This window comes from Schistocerca serialis, chromosome 5, assembly GCF_023864345.2.
Source record: "Schistocerca serialis cubense isolate TAMUIC-IGC-003099 chromosome 5, iqSchSeri2.2, whole genome shotgun sequence".
NCBI lineage: Eukaryota > Metazoa > Arthropoda > Insecta > Orthoptera > Acrididae > Schistocerca > Schistocerca serialis.
Window position 1 is genome coordinate 172,800,324 of NC_064642.1, and position 26,038 is coordinate 172,826,361.

At 43.1% G+C, this 26,038-nt stretch overlaps 1 protein-coding gene across 1 annotated transcript in view; it reads right to left on the bottom strand.

Moving 5' to 3' along the window:
* Positions 1-1,668: 1,668 nt before the first annotated feature.
* Positions 1,669-26,038, bottom strand: part of LOC126481824 (uncharacterized) — a 28,382-nt gene continuing 4,012 nt past the window's right edge. The window contains exons 2-6 of the mRNA XM_050105783.1: positions 16,952-17,119; positions 9,814-9,936; positions 7,118-7,231; positions 6,948-7,013; positions 1,669-1,910 (exon numbers count right to left, since the gene is read on the bottom strand). Of these exons, the coding sequence (XP_049961740.1) occupies positions 1,669-1,910; positions 6,948-7,013; positions 7,118-7,231; positions 9,814-9,936; positions 16,952-17,119 (713 nt within the window). The remainder of the gene's footprint in view (positions 1,911-6,947; positions 7,014-7,117; positions 7,232-9,813; positions 9,937-16,951; positions 17,120-26,038) is intronic.

Below are 26,038 nucleotides of genomic sequence, written 5' to 3' on the forward strand. Positions count from 1 at the left end.
AATTTTTTGAACACATCTACATCTACATCCATACTCCGCAAGGCACCTGACGGTGTGTGGCGGAGGGTACTTTGAGTACCTCTATCGGTTCTCCCTTCTATTCCAGTCTCGCATTGTTCGTAGAAAGAAAGATTGCCGGTATGCCTCTGTGTGGGCTCTAATCTCTCTTACTTTATCCTCGTGGTCTCTTCCCGAGATATAAGTAGGAGGTAGCAATATACTGCTTGACTCCTCGGTGAAGGTATGTTCTCGAAACTTCAACAAAAGCCCGTACCGAGCTACTGAGCGTCTCTCGTGCAGAGTCTTCCACTGGAGTTTATCAATCATCTGCGTAACGCTTTTGCGATTACTAAATGATCCTGTAACGAAGCGCGCTGCTCTCCGCTGGATCTTCTCCATCTCCTCTATCAACCCTATCTAATACGGATCCCACACTGGTGAGCAATATTCAAGCAGTGGGCGAACAAGTGTACTGTAACCTACCTCCTTTCTTTTCGGATTGCATTTCGTTAGGATTCTTCCACTGAATCTCAGCCTGGCATCTGCTTTACCGACGATCAACTTTATATGATCATTCAATTTTAAATCACTCCTAATGCCTACTCCCAGATAATTTATAAAATTAACTGCTTCCAGTTGCTGATCTGCTATATTGTAGCTAAATGATAAAGGATCTTTCTTTCTTTGTATTCGCAGCACATTACACTTGTCTACATTGAGATTCAATTGCCATTCCCTGCACTATGCATCAATTCGTTGTTGATCCTCCTGCATTTCAGTAGAATTTTCCATTGTTACAGCCGCTCGATATACTACAGAATCATCCGCAAAAAGCTTCAGTGAACTTTCGATGTTGTCCACGAGGTCACTTATGTATATTGTCAATAGGAACGGTCCTACGACACTCCCCTGCGGCACACCTGGAATCACTCTTGCTTTGGAAGACTTCTCTCCATTGATAATGACATGCTGCGTTCTGTTATCTAGGAACTCTTCAATCCAATCACACAATTGGGCCGGCCGCGGTGGTCTAGCGGTTCTAGGCGCGCAGTCCGGAACCGCGCGACTGCTACGGTCGCAGGTTCGAATTCTGCCTCGGGCATGGATGTGTGTGATGTCCTTAGGTTAGTGAGGTTTAAGTAGTTCTAAGTTCTAGGGGACTGATCACCACAGTAGTTAAGTCCCATAGTGCTCAGAGCCATTTGAACCATTTGAACCACACAATTGGTCTGCTAGTCCACATGCTCTTGCTTTATTCATTAAACAACTGTGGGGAACTGTATCGAACGGCTTGCCAAAGTCAAGAAACAAGGCATCTACCTGGAAACCTGTTTCTATGGCCCTCTGAGTCTCGTGGACGAATAGCGCGAGCTGGGTTTCACACGATCGTCTTTTTCGAAACCCATGCTGATTCTTAGATTTCTAGTCTCCAGGAAAGTCATTATACTCGAACATAATAAGTGTTTCAAAATTCTACAACTGATCGACGTTAGAGATATGCTGTAAGCTTTAGGCATGATTTTTTATTTCTTGGGAGTAATAAAACAACTTAAAGCTGCCGATAGGTTTCTATTTATTCGTCATATAACACAGGGCATTTACAGGTCGTGAGAAAGAAGCTGATAGTCCTTAGGAAGCAGGCAGCTTTGCCCGCCGTATGCTCTGCCCCTAGACGTGGTAGTACTCTGCGTTGAGCTTCCGGAAAGCGCGTCGATAGTTGGTACGCCTGCGGCCCAGTGCGACGGTGTGCGGCAGTGGGCGGTAGGTGTGCAGCGGGGCCGACGGCGAGGGCGACACCGGGACCGGCAGGGCTACAGCCGTCTGCAGGCGCTCCTGCGTCTCCAGCAGCTCCGGGCCGAACACGGCGGGAGACGCCAGGTCGTCCACCTCCGAGTAGTAGTGCTTGCCCGCTGCAAAAGCCAACACAGCCGTGTCTCCAAAAGTACAGGAGGGGGGGGGGGGGGGGTAACATAGAGTGAGGGAAGAGGAGGAGATGGACGAAGACAGGTGTTAGGAAGAGATGGTCACTGGGAGGGAGGAGATGGGCAGAGAGAGCGTGAGGAGGAGGTGGATGGAGACTGACAGAAGAAGGCAAGGAAGAGATGGAAAAAGAAAGAGAAGAAGAGGAGATGGAGAGGGAGGGGAAAGGTTGGGTTGTTTGCGGAAGGAGACCAGACAGCGAGGTCATCGGTCTCATTGGATTATGGATGGGGAAGGAAGCTGGCCGTGCCCTTTCAAAGGAACCACCCCGGCATTTGCCTGGAGCGATTTAGGGAAATCACGGAAAACCAAAATCTGGATAGCCGGACGTGGGATTGAACCGTCGTCCTTCCGAATGCTAGTCCAGTGTGCTAGCCACTGCGCCACCTCGCTCGGTCCTAAAAAGTGCACCAGTGCTACCTCTGCATTTAAATGTACATATACAGGGCGAGTTACCTAAAACTTGAAGCGCAAATATTGCGGAAATGGGAAGTGCTATTGATGTGCTGTTTTCATGGAATGGATTGGTTCTCAAAGGCTCGTATTGTTAGCCCATAAAACGTATCGTAATAGTACCTAAGTATTATTACAGTATTTTTGTATTTTTTTGACGAACATACACTTCTATACAGAACAACGGCATTAACAAACTAAAAGTAGGGTAAATTAGAATGTTTGTGCTCTTTGTTGCAGGATTCTAGTGCGGATAGTTCATGAGATATCGTATTTTGAAAAGTTTCCACACCGATCCTTGTTTTTACCGGTCAACCTGCGTAGTTGGTAGGTACGACCTTGTTATGTTTGCTTAAGTGCGCTATTGTGCTGCCTGAGTGCTTAGCGACTTGCTACTTAGTCGGTGGGTGACAATCCAAGCAATAGGTAGTGAGGTGGACGATACGCATTACCAAATCAGCAAAAGCCGACTTTCTTATGGCGTATGGAGAGTGTAGGAAGAATGCAGTTCGTTCTTGTACGGTGTTTGCGGCCATATATCCCAGAAGACGTCAAACACATCTGCAATTATTTTCCAGTCTCTTCATCCAGTTACGTGAAAGTGGTAGTGTAACACCTAGATAATGTAACAGAAGGAAACAAGTAATGACAGACGAGGGGGAAATTAATGTTTTGACTGCTGTTGATCCGCACGTTAACTCCTGCGCAATCGGACGAGGAGTTGGAATGAGGCAGGCAAGTCTCCTAGGCATTCTCCATCGACATAGGTTCCTTACCATCACATCTTTCTCCATCAAGAGCTGTATGGAAACGATTATGAGAATCCCGTTAACTTCTGTACATGGGCATTAAGACAGGATACTACAGATGTACCATGTATCTAGTTCATTGATGAAGACACGCTTACCAATCATGGCCAGGGACACCTCCGAAACATGCACTGTTGGTTTTTCAGCAATCTTCGTTGGCTTCGTCAGGTGGAACGTCAGCACCCGAGTGGTGTGGCGTGGTGAACCATCAGCTCATAGGCCCGTTTTTCGTAGACGGAATACTGAACGTGCACAAGTATCGCAGCCTCCCTAAAGACCATCTCCCACGGGTGCTAGAAAAAGTTCGTCTCCAGACTTGGAGCAACCTCTGGTACCAACATGATGGCTGCCCAGACCATAGTCCACGAAGTACTACAGCATGTCTCCACGAATTGTTTCTAAATCACTGGTTTGGGAGCGGGGGTCCTGTACCTTGGCCGGCCCCGGGTTAGACGCCTTCAAACATTTTTCTATGGAGAAAGCTGAAAGACATTGTCTACAAGAACATACCAACATACACCCGACCATGTGCAACGACCTATTACTACAGCCCACTCCGACATCTCCGCTGAAATGCTAGCACGTATGCAGCAGTCGTTCCACACCAGACGAAGCGTGTATGGCTGCTAATGGTGGTCATTTTGAACACAACTTGTGGTGGTCAGTTGTCTCGTTACTGGGGATCCACAGAATTAGTATATGCACTTCACTTGTTATTTAGTGTATGCTACCACAGGTATTGTAAAATTGTCGGTGTGGGAGCTTTCCACAATACGATATCTCGTAAACGACTCGCATTAGCATCCTGCAAACAAACACCGCTGACATTCTAATTTACCCCACTGTAGTATGTTAATGTCAATGTGCGTTGTTCCACTTAAAAAAGTGTATGTTTGCATGATAATACACTTTCTAAGCCGGCCGATGTGGCCGAGCGGTTCTAGGCGCTTCAGTCTGGAACCACGCTGCTGCTACGGTCGCAGGTTCGAATCCTGCCTCGGGCATGGATGGGTGTGATGTCCTTAGGTTAGTTAGGTTAAAGTAGTTCTAAGTCTAGGGGACTGATGACCTCAGATGTTAAGTCCGATAGTGCTTAGAGCCATTTGAACCATTTGAACATTTTCTAAGTATTATTACAGTCTGTTCATTGGCTAACAACACGAGCCCCTGATTACCAATCTATTCTGTGAAACCAGCACATCAATAGCCCTTTCCATTTTCGCAGTATTTGCGATGCGAGTTTTAGGTGTTCACCCTCTACACAGGGTGATCGGAAACAGTCTGAAAAGCTTGTAAGCGTTTTGCACGGCAGGCTGCGCCGAGATAGATAATTATTTTAAAAAATGTGATACATTGTGCCGTTTCCCATTTAATTAGTACTAAAATTAATATTGACGTTAGCCAGTCAGGCCGACCGGCGCACAAATTCAAGAGTAAATCAGGAGAAGGCCGTTCATCAGTAACTACCGACAGCAGAATCTTAACAGCACGACGAAGACGGCATTAAATAAAATAACTTCTGGACACATTAGACTGTTACGTGATTTTTCCTTGATAAAAATCATAGCACTGGCGATGTACACAGACTGTAGACTATTCGATTAGTGACGCATGTAAGACTTACCAGTCTACACTGTGGATAACGACAGTGAGTATTTTTGGAATGCATTGTGAAATAAACCTACCTAGAAGGAAACTGTGGGCGGGGGTGATCGAGTTAACCATTCCTAGTTGATAGGAATATATTTCAAAGCTTTACCTTCAGTACACTCGCAGTACACGATGGGGATTTCTGCATCCTAATGATTAAAACCCTTGCACAACGACTTCCTCATGAAGGTAACTCCCGACTGACTGTTCAATCCGTCATCAGGACTCCAGCACGCCCACTGTTAACCGAACCCTCTTTACAGGTTTCAAAGCATCTGTAGCTAGATGGCCATTTATTTTACCATCGTGTGTGAGTGGCTTTGAAAGTCAAAGTAATATCCCCTGAGAGGGCTGCACAAGCATATAAAATTATGTTGACCTACAGGGACTATTGTTTCATTGTTGACTAGTTATTGAACTGAACATTAAGGTAACTGTGATGTTCGTAAAGCCGTATAAGTTTCAATTAATTGCGGCATAATTACTAATACTTGCCCATCATAGTTAAGTACAAGTTTACAAAATATTTCTGTCCAACGCCATTTTTCAATATTTAATGTCTGCAGTTGACAGTATGAACCCTGAAACTGGCCTTCAGGCCTAAAGCTACATAAATTAAAGCCCCGAATGAAAATAGTGAACTAATTACTGTTACAATCCAGGGCTTCCCTGAATTTAAATAGCAAACGACCTCTGAAAGGTTGGCGTACGTACACTACGTTACCGAAGGTATCCGGTCGCCTGGCTGAAAATGACTTAAAAGTCCTCCATTGGTAATGCTGAAATTCAGTATGGTGTTGGCCCACCCTCAGCCCTCACGACAGCTTCCAATCTCGCAGGCACACGTTCAATCACGTGCTGGAAGGTTTCTTGGGGAATGGCATTGCTGCACTGAGGATGTCGGTCTGTGAGGCCTGGCACGAAGTCAGCGTTCCAAAACATCCCAAGGGTGTTCTATGGATTCAGGTCAGGACTCTGCACAGGCCAGTCCATTACAGGATGTTACTGTCGTGTAACCACTCCGCCACAAGACGTGCATAATGAACAGGTGCTCGATCGTGTTGAAATATGCAAGTCACCATCCCCAAATTGCTCTTCGACAGTGGGAAGCAAGAAGTGCTTAAACATCGATGTAGGCCAGTGCTGTGATAGTGCCACGCAAAACAACAAGGGCTGCAAGCCCCTTCCATGGGAAACACGACCACATCATAACACCACCGCCTCCGAATTTTTCTGTTGGCACTACACACGCTGGCAGATGACGTTCACCGTACGTTCGTCATGCCCACACCCCGCCATCGGATCGCCACAATGTGTACCATGATTCGTCACTCCGCACGACATTTTTCCACTGTTCAACCGTCGAAAGTTTACGCTCCTTACACCAAGCGAATCGTCGTTTGGCATGTACCGGCGTGATGTGCGGCTTATGAGCAGCCGCTCGACCATGAAATCCAAGTTTTCTCATCTCCCGCCTAACTGTCATAGTACCTGCAGTGGATCCTGATGCAGTTTGGAATTCCTTTGTGATGGTCTGAATAGATGTCTGCCAACTACACATTACGACGCTCTTCAAATGTCGGCGGTCTCTCTCAGTCAACAGTCGAGATCGGCGTGTACGCTTTTGTGCTGTATGTGTCCCTCCACGTTCCCACTTCACTATCACATCGGAAACAGTGAACATAGGGATGTTTAGGAGTGTGGGAATCTCGCGTACAGACGTATGTCACAAGTGACGCCCAATCACCTGACCACGTTCGAAGTGCTTGAGTTCCGCGCAACGCCCCATTCTGCTCTCTCACGATGTCTAATGAATACTGAGGTCGCTGATGTGGAGTACCTGGCAGTAGATGGCAGCACAAGGCACCTAATATGAAAAACGTATGTTTTTGGGGGTGTCCGGATACATTTGATCACATAGCATATACGGACCCAGTGTGCCTAACCGATAATTTTCGCACTGATGCAAGACTGGTGTGTTTGGCCCCAATGCCCTTCTAACGACTTGTGCCAAACACTGGCCGAATCAGAATGTCATGATACATAGGTACTCACCGCTTACGTTGCTTATGTAACAGTCGGTCTGTGCTCCTTTTCTCGTGCACTCGTACCATTCAGAAACTGTGTAAAAAAATAAAAGAAGAATTATACACAATGATACATTATTATCACAGTGTTTGATATTTAGAGAAACAATTATCGACCGTGCTCTATTAGCCACGTACCTTCTCCCGACTTGGGCACCAGTGGTGAGTTGGTCCAGGGGCAAAGCTTCACACGACACACAGTCCTGTCACCCTCATGATCGCACTTGTACCAGTTCTTCCTGCACGGGGGTTCTGGAAATGAACAATTTTTGGTTGTTAAATACCAGATAGATTCGATTTCATCGTTAGCAATTCTTTATGAGAATGACTTATCGCCAATTTTATTATTTGACCTCCCTCACAGTTTACAGTCCACTACGGTCACGTCCCTTGTTCTGTGTTTGTCAACTGTGCAGTAAGAAGTTGTATCAAACGAGCTTACTTCGTTACATAATAAGAGGCCACTAAGGAGGTCATATCTGTGAGATGGAAAATGGCAGGCATTCCAAATTTCACCATGTATGTTTTTATTTAATAATTTCAATATTTTTCTACGCCATCATAAATATGATATGACTTGCAAATAAGCGTCAGTTTTAGATTATTTTTGAATCGGAAACAGATGGCGAGTGCTCCTGGAAAGCTTAAAAGTCGGGTAGCTAAAATTTGTCGCCCTGGCAGAAATTACTTTATTAGCAAACGCGTCACAGTGCCCCAGCAAAGGCAAAATATTAATTAAGTAGCCGCTACATAAATTGAATGGCAGTGCAGCAGGTGGACGCGACAGAATGTTTCGTAAAAGCTGGAAATGGAGTTACCTGCTGCGGCCTAATGTTTGCAGTCAACGTTCAGTATTTTACATTCACATGTAGTATTCATGAACGACAAATTTTTGTGCCCCTGCGATAAGTAATATTTAATTCATGGTAATTAATTGAAAGTCCATTACTATTTAATGTCGGGATGGGTAAAACTTGAATCCACGGGAGTAGAGTGATACTGGATCGATGCTCTTCATTCCTAGAACCGGTCAAATAAAATGAGAGTTCACTATATTTCCTTTCTGGAAACTATGATAATATGGAAGGTTAGAAATAGAAAAGCATGTTCAAAGATGGCATTGGCTGGATAGAAAATCAGTTAATTTTGGAGGACCAAAGTTTGCTTCCCTTTGACTCGTTTTTGTGTGTCTTGAGCTCCGACTACCAAGTAAATGTCGCCTACTGCCGTCTTCTCACGGGACGTGAACACGTACGTGGATGAAGAGCTGGTGACGTCACAGCGTGGAATTTCGTGTTCCACTACATTACGAAATGTGAAATGAAAAATTTGGCCTGTCAGATTTTTGCCTCGTAGACAGGAACATGGCTAATGAGATGCGGCACCGGTTTAACATTCCAAGCAGAACGTAGGCGACGCCATTTTGTATGGAATTAAACTCAGTATTAGGTGTTATTTTATTATACTGCAAGTAGTATGAGTACAAGCTCTTTCAAGGGATCAGCACATTGAGTGCCTCTCGCTAACGTGTCGTTTTAGGTATGATTGGTTATAGTAACTTGTTGTCTTATACAGGCGTTGCCGACCGCAGCGCCGTATTCTGTCTGTTTGCATGTCTCTGCATTTGAATACTCATGCCTATACCAGTTTCTTTGATGTTTCGGTGTACAATTTTGGTTCAATAGACTATCACATGCTTGTAGGCGAATAAAGCTACGAAATGAATCCCTATCTTGAAACCTATGTGAAGCACTTGCGTCAGAGTGATGGTAGTCAATACAACATCGGGAATGTGGATATTATGCAACGGCAAACTGACTTTCCACACTATACTGCAATCACATTAAATTTAAAACCGAAAATGCGATGAATATTCGACTGAATTACCGAGTAGCTTCTATTAGTATGTATTTCAGATCGTAGCAGATCTCTGTATAGTGTTCCTCTACCAGCAATTCGCTGTTTAGGCCGTCGGCAAGTTTAGAAGCTCCTTTGCTGTTTCCTCCGCTCTTTCTCAGCAATTGCTACCAGAGTTAGCGCAGCTCTTCTGCGCCCCTCTATTTTCGTGAAGGAAGTGTGGGATCTGCGCCCCAGATGCAGCCGAGAACTGCCACTGGAGATCCGTGAGAAGTAACTGGTGGTTTCGGGGCGTGGCTGCAACCATGACTGATACAACGTCTGGTATGTTTCACGTTCAGAAGCATGTCCCGTGCGAGAACGTCTTAACACTAGAGCACGTACTTCCCAATGGAGTAGCGCTGTTCGCAAAGCACGAAGCATTTACTTATATTAGATTAGGGTCTCATCGTACCAAGTGCAATATCACCAAAGTGGCTACTACTATAGAATATCTGCGAAATCAAATATCATTCAGTGGTAAGAAGTGCATTATGCTCGTAGAATGAATCTCGTTCAGAATCCACAACGTGACCCACAAACTTCCTGGACAACCGGGGGGGAAGACTCCTACAGTACATGTTGCGCACGTCTCATGGCAACAAATAAAATACAAAGGTTGATATCAGTCTCACGCGTCCTGAACTAAGGTCTCTCTGCGGTCGTGGAACTCAAACAAATAATGGAAATGCCAACTAGATAACATAACTAGTACTGCCATTCCCAAACGTTTCTGTTTCACCATTGCTTGTTCCACAAATGGTTCCTCAGATTGTTTACTGATGTAAATTCTGTGTAATAAAAACTCACTTCTCTTAACAAGATTTCCATTTTCCACGAAATGATAGTCATCAAGATCATTCCGCACCCTTTCAAAAATTTCCATTGTCGACACTATCTGCAGGCAAGTTTACGTAGTAAAGAGTTAAAGGGCATACCCAGCATGCTGTTGGCGAGGACACCAGCACGGAAACTTCCACCCGTAGAGCAAAGCCTCACCGACAGCTTGATGACTCCTTCGTAGATAACGCAGCTGTAGAGGAAACCAAAGTCATCCAGTCCTGGAAAAAAAGAGATTACAAAGTTACCTGACTCCAACGCCATTGGTAATGTCTATATTACGACTTCAGTAGCTTTGCGTCCACGTGAAAAATCTACAACTCTTTTTTTAGCGCTCCTTGAAGTATACAAGTAATTTGAGTACAACTAATGCCTAATCACACTGTTATGAATGTGTTAAGGTAAAAGCGTATTATCAAAATTCAGAATAGGTGAATTGTTAGTGAGCCCAACACTTAAAATCCTGTATTTTTGTTATACCATTGGTTCCAAGTGATTATGAAAATTAACGGCCACGCAAGAATGTATTTATCAATAAAGAAACTGCCAAAGATAAATATTATCAAGGTTATGGTACTGACAAGGGAACCTCCCTATCGCACCCCCCTCAGATTTAGTTATAAGTTGGCACAGTGGATAGACCTTGAAAAGCTGAACACGGATTAATCGAGAAAACAGGAAGAAGTTGTGTGGAACTATGAAAAAAATAAGCAAAATATACAAACTGAGTATTCCATGCGCAAGATAGGCAACATCAAGGATGGTGTGAGCTTAGGAGCGCTGTTGTCCCTTGGTTAGCGTGAGCAGCTGGGGTACAAGAGGTCCTTGGTTCAAGTCTTCCCTCGAATGAAAAGTTTACTTTCTTTATTGTCGCAAAGTTATAATCTGTCCGTTCGTTCATTGACGTCTCTGTTCACTGTAATGATCTTAGTGTCTGTGTTTTACGAGCTCACCGCAAAACCGTGCGATTATTAGACGAAAGGACGTGCATCTCCAATGGGAACCGAAAACATTTGATCCCAAGGTCATAGGTCAACCGATTCCTCCACAGGAAAACACATCTGATATATTCTATACGACACTAGTGACGGCATGTGCGTCACATGACAGGAATATGTTGTCGACCCACCTAACTTGTACACGTGGCGAATTGGTAAAAAGATTCTTCTACCTTGCCCGACTTAGGTTTTCTTGTGGATGTGATAATCACTCCCAAAAAGTAACGAAAACATAAGAGTTTGTCACATAAACTGAAAATAAAAAATTAAACTTTTCACTCGAGGGAAGACTCGCGATTTGCAACTGCTCACGCTAACCACGGGACCACGGCACTCCTGAGCTCAGGCGCTCCTTGATGTTGCCTATATTGCACATGGATTACTCAGTTTGTATATTTTGCTTATTTTTTTCATAGTTCCATACAACTTCTTCCTGTTTTCTCGATTGATCTGTGTTCAGTTTTTCAAGGCCTATCCACTGTGCCAACTTATAACTAAATCTGAGGGGGGTGCGATGGGGATGTTCCCTTGTGAGATCCTACTGTAGATTTAGTGCTTCAAATAAAAATTGTCCTGCTTCTTGTGCACTGGCATATTATGAAAAAGTGAATACAATGCTTTAATGAAGTGTTTGAAAGGACGTATATGAACCTGGTTTTGAAAGTGTCAGTGGTGTTAATATTTGCGGACATTATGACGTGCAAATAAACGTGTTACCGTTCATGTTGTGTAATTATACGTATGTGAAAATGTGCTGAGGTATACCAACAAAAATACGCAATAATGAATGAAAATTTGTTGTTTGTTACCTCTCTTGCAATGTACATACGACAGCGAAATTGAGAAACAGAGTCACGCGATGTTGGAAATACGTAAATATAACGGATAGTGTATGGAATAGCGAACAATGCCATAACCGAGCGTTAGAGGTAAATAGTAGTTTACGGCAACGAAATGGATTCGCAGTGATCAATAAGAGGTTTCGATGCGCTGCATTCGTCAGGAGATAACCATAACGGAAGTCTGTGAGCTTTGAGAAAGCTTGAAATGGACCGAAGTTGCGACACGAAGTCACATAGGAGGCCTGTGATCATAATGCAGATCGAGAGCACTTCTTGTATCACTGCTCAATAAGTCACTTAAATGAGCAGATCACTTATTCTTCAACAAATTATATTTGACGCATTTCGGAAGCAGTTACGGTGACATACTGTGTAGGAAGCTCTTTTGTTTGACGTTCTCAAGATAGACCACACTCACTACTTATGAAATGTATTTGCAGCTGCGAATACGAACAACCATAAGCTGTATAATAGAATGATGACAATGAAAGTTTGGGCTGGATCGGGGATCGAAGCTGGATTTCCCGCTTATCACGATCTGTCGCCTTACCATTAGGTTATCCGAGTATACTTCACGGACAGACCCAAACTTCCGTACGTTTTTAACCATGTATCACATGCTTGTATGTCCGAAGGAACACTGCATCGTACATCTGAACAATACAGTCATTGCAATGTCGTATACAACCGTAACGCGTCAAACATAATTTGCTAAACCGTACGTGATCCGTTTATTTCAACCGAACCATTCAGCAGCGATATAGGAGTGCTCTCGTTTAAGAAGGCAGTTAATATCCATCTTTTGATTCAGTTTCCGTGGTAGGAATTGTTAAAAGAGTGAAAGAGGGCAGTACTCCGAGAATTGTGCAAGAGATCATCGACAAGGAAGATGCCGCCGTTGTAAGCATGTTCACAGAGTATCGATGGATGTACTGTGAAACAGCGATGCTGCATTATCTCTCTTGCATTTCGTCATGATCGACATCTCTTTTTGTTATTTATTATTTCGACGCCAATGCTTCGATGCGTCTGAGAAAGGAACTATATTCTGAACAATTCAATAGCGTTACTTCTACATGTTCTGTTAACACTGTGAAGCAAGTTTGCCCTCTTATTTTCTGTGTTTCGTACGCTTTCCCATTAAGTGAGGGAATCGTGGTCTCATTACATAGCCAGTCGAGGTGGAGAAGTTGATCAAGAACTATTAATATGTGAGGAGCATTGATGTTTGCACTTAATGATAATTATCATATTGATCTCCAGTGTTTTAGAAATAATAATGTTTTATTTCTTAATTTAATCACAGTCATTCATTTTTGTACAGCTGTAACTGTGTTACTACCTGTCAATAGGATTTATTGGCACAAGAACGACAACTAGTTGGTGAACTCTTCAACATAAAGGCGTTGAATACTGCGTTGTCGCAAAAGAAACTCTCCTGCCCATGTCTCAGAGAAATAACAGAGGTTTTATGCTTTATACGTGAGAAACCATGCTACCTTACAAGTGGAAGGCGTAATCTTCAGTTTCCACGGTAGTGCATTCACGATATTGTAATATCGTTTTCAGTGGACACCTAGATTGGCGGCCGGAATTAATGACGATGTGAAAGGGTCTATTGTGAATAAGTGGGTCTACTGTGAATGAATGGATGCAAAGTGAAGCATGTCTTAGCTCCATTGTTAGCAGTGATTCCATTCCGCGACTCGAAAAGCAAATATCTGCACCCCCTTTCGAAACCTGCAAGTCAAGTAACGTCAAGAACGGCAAGTCATTTGTATCTGTGGGAGAGATATTTGGAGTTTCCAGTTTTGATTGTTGGAATAATCTTTCGTGTTTTAAGAATGCAGCATCCACTGCAAAGTGCACAATAAAATGAAGTTATTATAAAAATGTGTTTACTTGTTTTTTTCTCATCGCTGATTTTGACAAATCAAAAATCATCTCATCGTCGATTATAAATTTATACTCAATCTTTTCCTTACCAGGGCACCTCGACGTAAATACTTTTTCTCTTAACTAAGACTATTGAAATTTTGTTCTATCGTCATGAGAACATCCCGCCTTGTGTGAGATTTACTTAACTATCAGACATACAAGGGAAATTTATTATTCGATCCAGAACTTCGATGAATAGCAAACTACTGCTGTTCAATGTAACTACAATTAAAAGAAAAAAAATTAACAGGAATGCAAGTGCTTTGAATAATAAAAGCTACCGTTTTCTCAGTTATATTAAATATCTGCAGTTTATCTCCTATTGCTAGGTTAATATTTGCATGATCACACTGATATCACAGGAAACAATTGTATATGTGCCTGTCAACAATGATCATGGATTTATACAGATATCATACAGCTAACATGCACATTAATTTCTTGAGTTTACATAGGCATTTTATGAAAGTAGTGGTTAAAAAAGAAAAGCTTCTGCGTTTGAGGTTGGCTAAACAGTTTCTTTTCTTACCTGTGAAGGTTTCAAATTTTGTTTCTTGGGTTGCGCTACTACAGAAGTCAACATAAGCAGCATGGAAAACACAAAACAATTGCAACAGCTAAGTCTGCTATAAATCAAGGAAATCTACAACTACTAAACAAGTCGTTTAGTACACAACACATAAAAATCGTTAAGACATTCATCTGGAATGTGATACCATGTAGCTACAAAAGTTGGACACCGTTGAAGATTGAAGACGCTTAGAAGGGATGGAAATGTGGGTACGGAGGTGCCTGGAACGAACCAGTTAGACAGAAGGAAAATGCAGTGAATACGTTTGGAGGGAAATAAATGAGCAAACCAGACTCATAGCAACTTTCCAAAGCAGGAAAACAAAAAGGTTTTGGATAATTATTTAGTTTTTAACAGACATGTTGGAAGCGAAAGAGCTGGCGAAGAAAATTAAGGGGCAGTCAAGAAAGAAAATATTTGAGGATCTACTGAAAGTAACAAATTGGTAACATTTTCAGGCTACGGAGAGGACAGCACAAGACAGTGGAGAATGATTGCAGTGATGAAGTTTATCGGTTAAAGCATGATTATTTCTGACGCATGCTCCTTAAACTACTTAACACCTTTGCTCCAGAGTACAGATCTTCCATCTGACTCATTCTGTCTCATATGTGATGGCATAAATCAAATTAATCAGATTTTTATTATTTGCTACAAATACCGTTAGCGAGTAAATGGACTAGGAAGTGAGTGTGAAAGCTGACAGATATTTTGGAGAGGCTACCACAGTATCGTTTCTGTCTCTTTTGCTGAATAAATATTTTGTTTACTTTACCTGCTCCCCCAAAAGAAACTTTAATAAGACAAAAGGGAGTGAAAGAATGAAAAATGAGTCAATATCCAGTTATTCAACTGTACACTTGGGGTATTCTAAGTTCGAAACAAAGCGGACTAAACTTTGTTGTTGTCGTGATCTTCAGTCCGAGGACGGATTTGATGCAGCTCTCCACGCTACTATATCCTGCGCGAGACTCTTCGTCTGCAAATAACTGCTGCAGCCTACATCCATTTGAACCTGCCTGTACTTGTGTCTTGGGTACCTCTGCAATTTTCACCACTCACACTTCCTTCCAATAGTAAATTATCAATTTACTCATATTGCGGAATATTTCCTATTGATCAGCCATTTCTTCTGTCAAGTTACACTACAAATGTTTTTCCTCAGCAGTTCTATTCAGTACGTCATCATTAGTCACGTGGTCTACGCAACTAATGTTTATCAAGCTCCTGTAGCTCCATATTTCAAAATCTTCTGTTCTATTCTGATCCTAATTTTTTATCGTCCATGCTTCAGTTTCGTACGAGGCTACTCTCCAGACAAATATCATCAGAAATGACTTCCAAACACTTCACTTTATATTCTTTGTAAAGAAATTTCTCTTCTTCAGACGCACCTTTAGTCAATGTTAGATTACATTTTACATCCTTTCTGCTTTAGCGAACATCAATTATTTTACTGCCTAAATCCAAAACTCATCTACTACGTTTAGTGTCTCACTTCGTAATTTACGAGTCATTCCTTCAGCATCGCCTGATTTAATTCGACTGTTGTTGGTGTTAATCTTATATACTGATACTAAAATGTAGACTTTCACGGCCAGGAATATCATGTCCATTATAATTATCTGGGCTGTTATGCCGTGGTCGGTTGATGAATTCTGTGTCGATTCCCAACGTTTCGTCTCCGACTGCGGGAGACATCTTCAAGGGGGTCCGTAGCGGCAGTCAGTAGCGAGCGAGTGGGTGTGTTGGACCTTCCATTGTGCTACGGACCCCCATGAAGATGTCTCCCGCAGTCGGAGACGAAACGTTGGGAATCGACACAGAATTCATCAACCGACCACGGCATAACAGCCCGGATAATTATAATGGAAATCTTATATACTCCTTTCAAGACACTGTCCATTCCGTTCAGCTACACTTCCAAGTTCTTTGTTGTCTCTGACAGAATTACAATGTCATCGACAAATCACGTTTATTTTTATTTAAGTGAAGATATATGGTCCCAGTGACGTTTCCAAGTCTGTTTATATATGCAGATAGAAGCTCTGAATGAAAATTTGTACCACAATCAGGAGTGGAACCCAGGTCTCCTGCTCACTATGCAGATTTGCTAACCTCTAACCCACCCAGGCACAGTGGCTTTGCACAGCTGCCCTACGCTAGTGCGTCTCCCTCGTCATCTAGTTTCCCATTCACGGCTCATCCCACTTATCATTTCCCCTAAACTCGAGCAGTACTGCAGAGGCCCTCCATCTGTATTGGAATAGCACCTCAGCATCGAACGAAATGGGGATTCTGCCTGATACACAGGCATTGGTGCTTTCTTCAAAGGAAACTGTGTGGTTCCAGAGACCTTTCCAAGTCTCGAACATTGATGTTGTATACATCGAGACTGAAGTGCGGGATGAGAATTTATGATTCAAGCCTGATCTCCTGCTTCATTCGATGCTGACGTGCTGTGCCAGTACAGACGGAGAGCCTCTGCAATTCTGTTCGATTTTAGGGGGAGTACCAAGTGAACTGAGCGTAAATGGGGATTATGGACTGAGGAGGGAGCTGTGCTAGGGTAGTACGTACACTCGTGTAAAACCACTGTGCCAGGGTCTTGCAGTGGTAAGCGCGTCTGCATAGTGAGCAGGAGATCTGGATCCGAACCCCAGTCCAGGAACAGATCTTCATTCGTCGCTTCAGTCTGAATTCATATATTTTTATTTCTGCTCCCTGAAGTGAAACTGGCTTATTGATTAATGTTTCTGTGAGGTACCTATGTACTACGATAGGCTGCCGAATAGATGTTAGTCTGAAGAGGACTGTCTCCCTTTTATAAGTCCTGTGGCGGAACTGGTGAGAATCGCACAGAAGACAGTCGGCGATAGATACGCACCAGCAGGGAGGGAGGTGTTGCTGTAGCTGTGGTGGTGCGTGGAGCGCACCGCCAGCGGTTCGTCAGTGTCGCGCTTCACGTTCAGGTCGCAGATGACGGCGCCGCCCGGGTGGCTGCGGCACGAGTACCAGTTGTACTGCAGGTCGCACGTCGGCCACGGGTTCACGTCTGCAACAGAGGGCGGCGCTCTCTTTCAATACCGAGTCAGTTCGTGGGAGAGAACTTCGTTCACAGCCTGAAGCTGCTGCAAGTTCCTGTGAGCAACAACCACCACCAAACTTGTCTGATGTCGGATTATCTGTTGAGACCACTGACTTGCTGGCGATATCATCAATAGCTCAACAGAGCAGGAAAGTCAACAGTCAATTAAATTACAAATCTATTATCAAGCCATCCACTCAAGTCCTACCATAACAACATAACGTGAGTACGCTAGCCCTATTTCTTGTATGGGTGACGAAGTTCAAGGTACTATTTGCATATGAGAGTCCAGTGTTGCGAGCAGCAAAACAAAACAAAGAACAGTTTTTTTCCGGTGGAACTGGACTGTCTTATACGAAACAGAACCTTGCACTTAGCACTCATACAAGTATTTTTGTCAGTGTACTTACATTATGATGTTATGGTAGGACTTGTGTGGATGGCTTGATAACGGACTAAAGGCCTAAACTGGTCACCATTTAAATAAAAAGAAATTTCTGCACAACTGTGACGAATTTTTAATTTCACTGAACTGTAGTATGTAGCTGCCTATTGCCATACAGCATGCTGTAAGTGAGGACATTTAGGGTGTTTTTAGGATCTGAAGAAAGAGGTGGGCGGAGGCATCAGCAACTAATAAGAAAACTGGAAGTAGGGAAGAGGATAGGAGGAAGAATAGAAGCACAGTCTCTTACAAAATAAAAGCCATAAGTAATTATTAACTACCCAGCGTATTAATCCTGCCAATTTACAATGGGCTCTTATACACACAATCTGTTTAACTAAGGAAGTAAAATTTTCGTGAGATTTTTACATATTTGGCTGCCCGTCAAGTACACGCGAGTATTTTCTCTACTGACAAGTGTAGTAAATATGGATGTTGGGCTACAAAAACGATAAAAACAACCGGCAATTGAAGGTACACCACTAAGAGAAGTTATCAGAACCCAGACCCATCCGAGATTTAAAGCTGCGTGGAGAATAACGGCGCTCACTGAACTTTCTACTATTCAATACGCTGTACACATACTTGATACCGAACTAAGACAAAGCATGATGTAATTTTTTTCTAGGAGGTGAGGGCAGTTGCCCTCCCGTCTCTTTTGCTACCTCGTCCTTGAGAACGATAACAAATTACATTTACGTTTCCTAAGTAACAGAAGTACATATACAAAATATAAAGCTCCTAGTAGTAAGCAAATCAGAAAAAAATCAAGCAAAATGAATCGGACAATTATAAAACTGAGTAACAGACGAAAAAGAAGAGAAGATGTTCGGTAACAATCAGCCACATAATTCTCAAGACAAGGGAAGCTTTGACCAAGGCTTGCTTCTGGACTGTACTTCACTGTGCAAGTGAGAGCTGGACAATCACTACACGATACAAACTGAAATGTCTCGCCGCATTTTTCTATCTGTATGTGAAGGCAACTGTCAGTAACTACTAAATACGGATTTTGATATGGTTTTCTCTAATTTGATGGACTGTTTCACGAGAAAGGTTAGTGTACTTAATTTATATCTATGACGTACAAATTGTGTGAACTACGACGACAGTTGGCGATTAAGTTGTAACTCCTGAGAACACTCTTGGCTTGCACAACTTAAATCGTTTAAGCTATACAATAATGTGGAGTTTATATTCAAATTACCTATTGTTGTTCTCTGAATTCTGATCATGACTCTACAAAGTGGTCCGTAAACAAAATTACACCTACTCCCCACAAGTCGACCGGCGGTAGATTCTTAATGCTATCTGTGCAAAACAGAGGCAGGTCGCTAGAAGTTAATATAGACGAAGACTGTCTGGAATAAACAGAACTGTAGACATGTACTAAAGCTGGATACAAAATAAATCCAATGAAAATTTTCTTAGACAAGATTTTTTTAAAGAAACATTCCAGAGGAAAAGAAAACTGGTGGAACACGCTCTCAGAGACATTTTCCTGAAAACAGTTTGTGAGGGGTAACTACTGTGGAGATCAAGTGACAGAGTAATGAAATGTTACTTTCAAGATATTCGGTAAGTATTAGGAGATGAAGTCGAGGCGGAAAATGGAGGAGAATGTTTGCAACAAGAATAACATAGCGTGCTTTCTCTTCGATGTTCACAATGCAGCAGTTCGTAATGTCATCTGAGATTCTTTGCAACAAGATGTACGATATTCATTACGATAATGTAAAGCATCAACGAGGTTCAATGTGTGACGCATTACGTTAACTGTGTGCCGGAATTAGAGGTAATTAGTTGACTCAGGTTACGGGTTATTCTACTCGTAGACAACACAGTACTCCCAAGCAGAGGTTAGAGCCCCACAGACCATTAGACTTTTTTTTAAGGCATGTCAAAGGAGCGTTCTTTCCCAGCAGGCGCTCTCTGAACTTCTCTCTCACTTGCACGGACCCCAAGGGTGATCTGCAAAGGGGTAGGAAATTCCAGCCATTACAACACTTTAACGAAATAGATGAGAAATCAAATCGCAGTTGATGAAAATACAGTCCTCGTATCTCTCGGCAGCCAGTATAGGTTGCTAGCTTCAGTGACATTGAATTGTAGCGTATGAATGAAATATGTAGAAAGATGCGTGCTTACATTGAGCCGAGCAGCTCAAGAGCTTCTCGAGAGCACGTTGCTCGCAAGCGTGCACTCTACAGTCGAGTGGCTCATCTCCGAGTCGGCGAGGGTCACCCGTCGTCGGTTTCTGCGGCTAACACGAAGTGACGATGAAGCTCTGTGAGGACTGAACTCCTGTGCGTTCGTCAGGTAAGACCTCACTGACGGAACTGCACTGTAGCAGAGCAGCGGCACGGTAATAAGGAGGCTCTGTTTAGCATAACGCACTCCCAGCTAGGTTGGATACGCCCACATACGGCACGCGATCTCCACACGATGTGCTTACTTCATCGATTTCTTAGCCACTGGTGCCCCCAATACTTATCTTCTCACATTAAACACCTATCATCATTCCACAACCGCAATACCAGATCGGATACGTCTAGCATATTGGCTGTACCTTTACATAACACAAAATCTTTCTCCGTGTCATTCTCCATCTCAGCCATACGACTATGGAACGCGCTCCCCTGTGATCTGCGTCTTATCCAGAACCACTCAACATTCAAGAGGGAACCCAAGACTTACATATTAGGGACGGTATAGCCACCACTGTTGTGCTCCTCTCATCTTTTTCTTTCTCCTCTCCATCATAGCTTCGAATTTTACCATTCTATTTCTCTTCCTCTAACCGATCTACCTCTTCTATATCTCTTTTACCCCATTCTATCGTCTTATGTCTCTGCTTGATGAGAATAACTCACAAGCTGCAAGAATATAACGAGAAAATTCCCAACTAGCAATAGGACTGACAATCATAAAAGAAAAATATGTTTACTTTCATATACATAGTCATTATTATTATTATTATTATTATTCTTTATTGTTATAATTATTTTTTGATTGTTATAATTATCATTGTACTACTTTTATAATCTCTATTTTTTTTCTTTAACATTAATACTGTATAACATGTTATATGTCCTTAATGTTCTGTAGAAACTGAAATTTGTTGAATCTGAGTATGCCTGGTTAGGTGTAAGAGAGGGTCTGAAGGCCCTAATCTTGCCAGGTAAAATAAATGCATAAATAAATAAAATAAATAAACTGCAGCGCCGCGACGATACGTAGCAAATTTTGACTGCAGTCGTGTGGCAACATCCTAGCAAAATGGACGAAAGTGACATGGATATGACAGTTTCTTTGTTATGTCAGAAAGTAGACTATAAATTTATGAAAGAATAGTCATGTCGGGATCTCTTCTTGGTGAGATTTAGCTACAAATCCGGAAAGAAATACTCTTACTGTACGAGATCCAAAAGAATTACCGTGCACGACAGTTCGACTACCTAATGTGATTGTTGAAGAAGAAGATTTTCCATTAAGAGCCTATCTGATGAGACCTTATCCTAGTACACAATTAGATGACCGACTGAAAAAAAGTATACGGTTACAAACTTAAGAAAGTCCGATGACTTTCAGAAACCGTTTTTGGAATATTGTGCCAAAAGATCAGGAGTTACTGCTTCAGGATATAGAGAACGTGATTGGCCACACGTGTCTTGCACAGTTTTGTCAGACACAAACAGTGTTGTTTTCCAATGAGGAGACCGAAAAGATACAGTTATATTATCTGCTTCATATAGGATGCGATTTTGTAAATGGGACAGACCCAATGATTACTTAGTTCCCCGCAAAGCAGTTTGGTGCCGCAAAACGATATAGTAAACAGGAGATGTCGTCGAAAAAAAAATACATAATAAAAAAATGGGATAATGAGCGTCTACATATAAAAAATAAAGACCTAATCGTCCGTTTCACACAGTAAAAAATGTGATTTTTAGCTATTCGTACGCTAAGTTTATTCCCATTTCATTTGCAATATCTTTCCAAATGTTGCTTTTTCTGTTACTTTGCATATAATGTTTATTTTGAAGGTCATATAACTTTGGATATGTACAATTAACTTTTTCTTGCCTATCGCTATATTGGTAAACTTCCGTTTCGCATGACCAAAGCTGGTTTGAGTGACTTGCAGTGTCGCGACACTCACTATACCGTATTAGCGACAACAGAACTACGCCATGCCGCACGGCGCGTCATAGCTGGACAGTCAAAAAAAGGGCTCAAATGGCGCTGAGCACTAAGGGGACTTAAAGTCTGAGGTGAACAGTCCCCTAGAACTTAGAACAACTTAAACCTAACTAACTTAAGGACATCACACACATCCATACCCGAGGCAGGATTCGAACCTGCGACCGTAGCGGTCGCGCGGTTTCAGACTGTAGCGCCTGGAACCGCTCGGCCACTCCGGCCGGCGCTGGCCAGTCGATCAACTTTGTAACGCAGTGCAGTGTGGCGGACTTCCGCTGCCGCGTAGTGTGTTCTGTCTCATGCGATTACGTATAAACAATATTTGTTCGCGTCGCTCACCGCCGCGCCGCTCTGATGCAGTGTAGTTCCGTTCAGTACAGTCTTACCTCAAGTGTAAACGCACTAATGCAGAAGGAGAAGTTTAGTCGAATTCCTGAGGATGTGTATAGCCAGCCGACACGCAGGAGATGAAACAGATTCGCGCGACCTTGTTGAGACGATGGTAGAAGCCTCGCCCGACGACTCACAGTGCTTCTGTTCATTGCTAGGTCTCCGTACAACTTTTGCAAGCGGCTATGAACACCTGCGAGAGTCTGCGTTTTCGCCAAAAGAACCTCAGTGATAGCTGTCTGCCTGGAACGCATCTACGCCACAGATGTCATTTTGTAGGCTACGTGTACGCTACCGCTTATCGGAACTTCATGAAACTGTAGGGATTGAAGTGAGAATATCCCACGATGTCCCACAACCAATTCCACATCTTCTACTGAAATTGCCGAGAAAAAAACGTTGCATTACTTGCTGAACGCCCGTCGTATAACAGATATTAAAATATTTCTCTCCTTCAGGGAAGACATTTTTGCCATCGTCAGTCCGTATTTCATATTCTCTATATCTCTGTCTGAATAGTCTATTGTTTTGCTGCCAAAACAGCACTACACTACTAGTGGTTTTAGTGTCTCACGTCATGATCTTTTTCTGCGGAGAGTAAAGACGTGATCACAGTAGTCTGAGAATACCATGAGTAACATGTGACTGCCGTTAGCAGCAGACGCACTGTCGCAACCCCTACAACAACCATTAACCAAAAAGTGAGAAAACCGTAATTCAGAGGAGGGGGCAGGGGATTAAGAAAAGTGGTGGAGTAGTTAGAGAGATCGAACTTGGGATCTGTAGGCCAATCCGTAAGGCTTGGTAGCGGCGTAATCGATAGGCGCGTGTGTTGCACGTGGAAGGCCGCTGAGGCGAGCCGAGGCGCGGAGGCTCATCTGCATATTAATAGCCGGCCCGCCGTATTGATGCGGCGCCGGTCGCCTCAGCCGGGCCTTCCGTGAGCTCCCACCCCCACCCACCCACTCCCTACTCCCACCCACAACCTACCTCCTGCTCCCTCCCCCCAGCCGCAGTCGGCCGACTCCGGAGGGCCTTTTAGTCGCGAAACAGGGACCGTGCCAGGCGGACGGCAGGGGCTCTGCAGGCATTGTCGCCGAGCCGTTAAACGGCTGCTCTTACGGCCAATCTCCGCGCACAGCCCGGCCGAGAAGTCCCGGCTCTCGCACTGTCCTTACGGAAATTTGCATTTGCCTCTCCAGCTATCCTCGGCGTCCCGACATTAAATACACGTAAAACGCTCAGCACAGAGTGTTTCGCGGACCACGTGGGCTGCAACTTGGCTACACACACACATTCCTTTCACCTTCGGAAGAAAAGTTAGCTTCGACATCGAAGCTATCACAGGCAGTAACGCAAACATGGTGGGAGAAAGAACCATTTCTGTGTTATTGGAACACATTTCATGGCTCTATTCTACATTCGACCTATCACGGGTTTCTTTCCGATATATTTACATCCATATCCTGGGAAACCCTGTGGAGTACATGACAGAGCGTACTTCGCGTTAAAAGAAAGAACGTATTTCAATTTATCACAAACAGATTTTAAAATATAGAAACACATTGCTCGAGGATAAAATCAGAGAGATTAGAGCCCACACAGAGGCATACCGACAATCATTCTTTCCACGAACAATACGAGGCTGGAATAGAAGGGAGAACCGATAGAGGTACTCAAGGTACCCACCGTCAGGTGGCTTGCGGAGTATGGATGTAGATGTAGATGTGTTACTGGATAGTGGGTGGTTCGACGTTTTATGTTCGGACAGTCGCGATACCACACGCTCAACATGAGCACCATCCGTTGTTCCAGAAACATCGGGACGGTGGTCTATTTCATCCCATACTGGATTCAACAGCTCCCTGTTTACTGAGTCGACATTTCAGCTATTCAGGATGTCAAATCAAACACCTTTCAGCTGTCTAATGTCCATACTTATTTTATTTGGTTACCAGTTTCGGCGATTTATTAGGCCATCTTCAAGCCACCTGACCGACGTTTAGGAGGATTCGAACCTTGGCTACCATTCAGATATCGGCATCAGCGATCACTTCAACTATTATCGGCCGAGATGGCGTAGTAAATCGGCAAAACTGGTAGCAAAATAAAATAATTTTGGAAATTAGATTACTGGAAGATGTTTGACTTGGCATCCTGTACCGAACAGGCGGGTACCACAACCATCTCTGAAAATATAGACGTACAGGGACTTCTAGCTACTCGATTTGTCAGGTCTTGAAGTGTAGCTGTCATAGATGGGACAAAGACTGTCATATGCACTCCACAGAAAAAAACACAAGCATTGACCTGGTGACTTGAGAGGTCAAATGCAATGAACAAGATCTTTATTGTTCACCTCCTCCAATCCAGCGTTGTGGGATGGTATTGTTAAGATAACGTCGTACCTCAAGGAGGAAGTAAGGTGGGGCGCCAACACGCATAAAAATGAAATCATTGGAATCTTCGTTAAGTTGATACAACAACCAATTTTGTAGCTCGTCCAGATATGACATATCTGTAACAGTTTACGTAGGAAAAATGAAAGGTCCAAAAACCTTTTGAACAGAAACGGCTCAAGCCACATCACGTTTCAGTGAGTATCTTTCATGTTCGATGACGAGGCCAGGATTTCGTGACCCCCAGATTTTTGCATTATGATTGTTTACTTTACCCGATTGATGAAACGTCGATTCGTCCAAAAAAGGAGATTTGTTCCGAAACAGTGTCCTCTGTCATATCCTGGAGAACTGAAACGTAAAATTCATACTTTCTGTTATGGTCGCCCTGACTGCAGCTTCTAAGGCTCCATATGCAGGCGCCGTTTCGGAACATCCACACCTTGTTTTGAGGAAGTTGAAGTTCCTGGCCTGCCCCTCTTGTGGAATTCCGGGAGGGTCTTTGTGAACTCATCTCAGATACGTTCGACAGTTTCATCATACGTGCTTGGTCGACCAGTGCTCTTCTCTTTGTACGTGCAGCCAACTTCAAAGAATTTTGTATGCCACCCATAAATCTGCTTGTGTAGAGGCGGCCTGTTGCTGAATCGACGACGGAATGCAAATTGCACTTAAACAATGGATTGACTTGGCGCACATTCCAACACACACAATGTGATTTCTCTTCTGGTGCAGTCGCCGTGTTGCTTCAAATAAACGACAGGGCAACTGCGTAAAGACTTTGGACCTTCCTCTACCCAGTGACACGCGCAATCTGTTTCTATCGTTATGAGTTCGTCGGTAATAAACAATTGAAACCTGTTGTTTCTTTTTAAATCACCTGCTATGGAGCGTGGGGAGAATATCACCTTCATTTTACTGTGCTCAGTGTAATGAGTCCCTTCTCGTCTTTGCGGTTCCAACGCGAGTGAAATGTAACTGGCCGAAGAATTTTCTTAGATACGTCACTTCAAACTCGTTCTTGAAACTTTATAAGCAGCCTATCGTGGGACAGTTTTCACATGTCTTCTAGAGTTTGCCACTTTTTTCCAGCTTCTCGGTGACGCTCTCCCATAGATAGGAGAAACCTGTTACCATTCGTGCTGCCCTTATTTGTATACCTGCAATATCTCTTAATACCGTCTGGTATGTGTGGCACACACATAAGTAATATTCTGGAAAGCGTCCCACAATTGGTTTGTAAGCCTTCTCCATTGTAGACTGACTGAAATTTTCCATTATCCCATCAATGAACCTGCTCCACCTATAATTATTCGTATTCATATTTCCACAAACTATTCCATCCAGATATTTGTATGAAGAAAGGAAATATAATCCAAACAGGCTGTAATATATTTATTGTCCATACTATTAGCTAATTTTGACCGTCGGTCATTTTCGACCACTTGT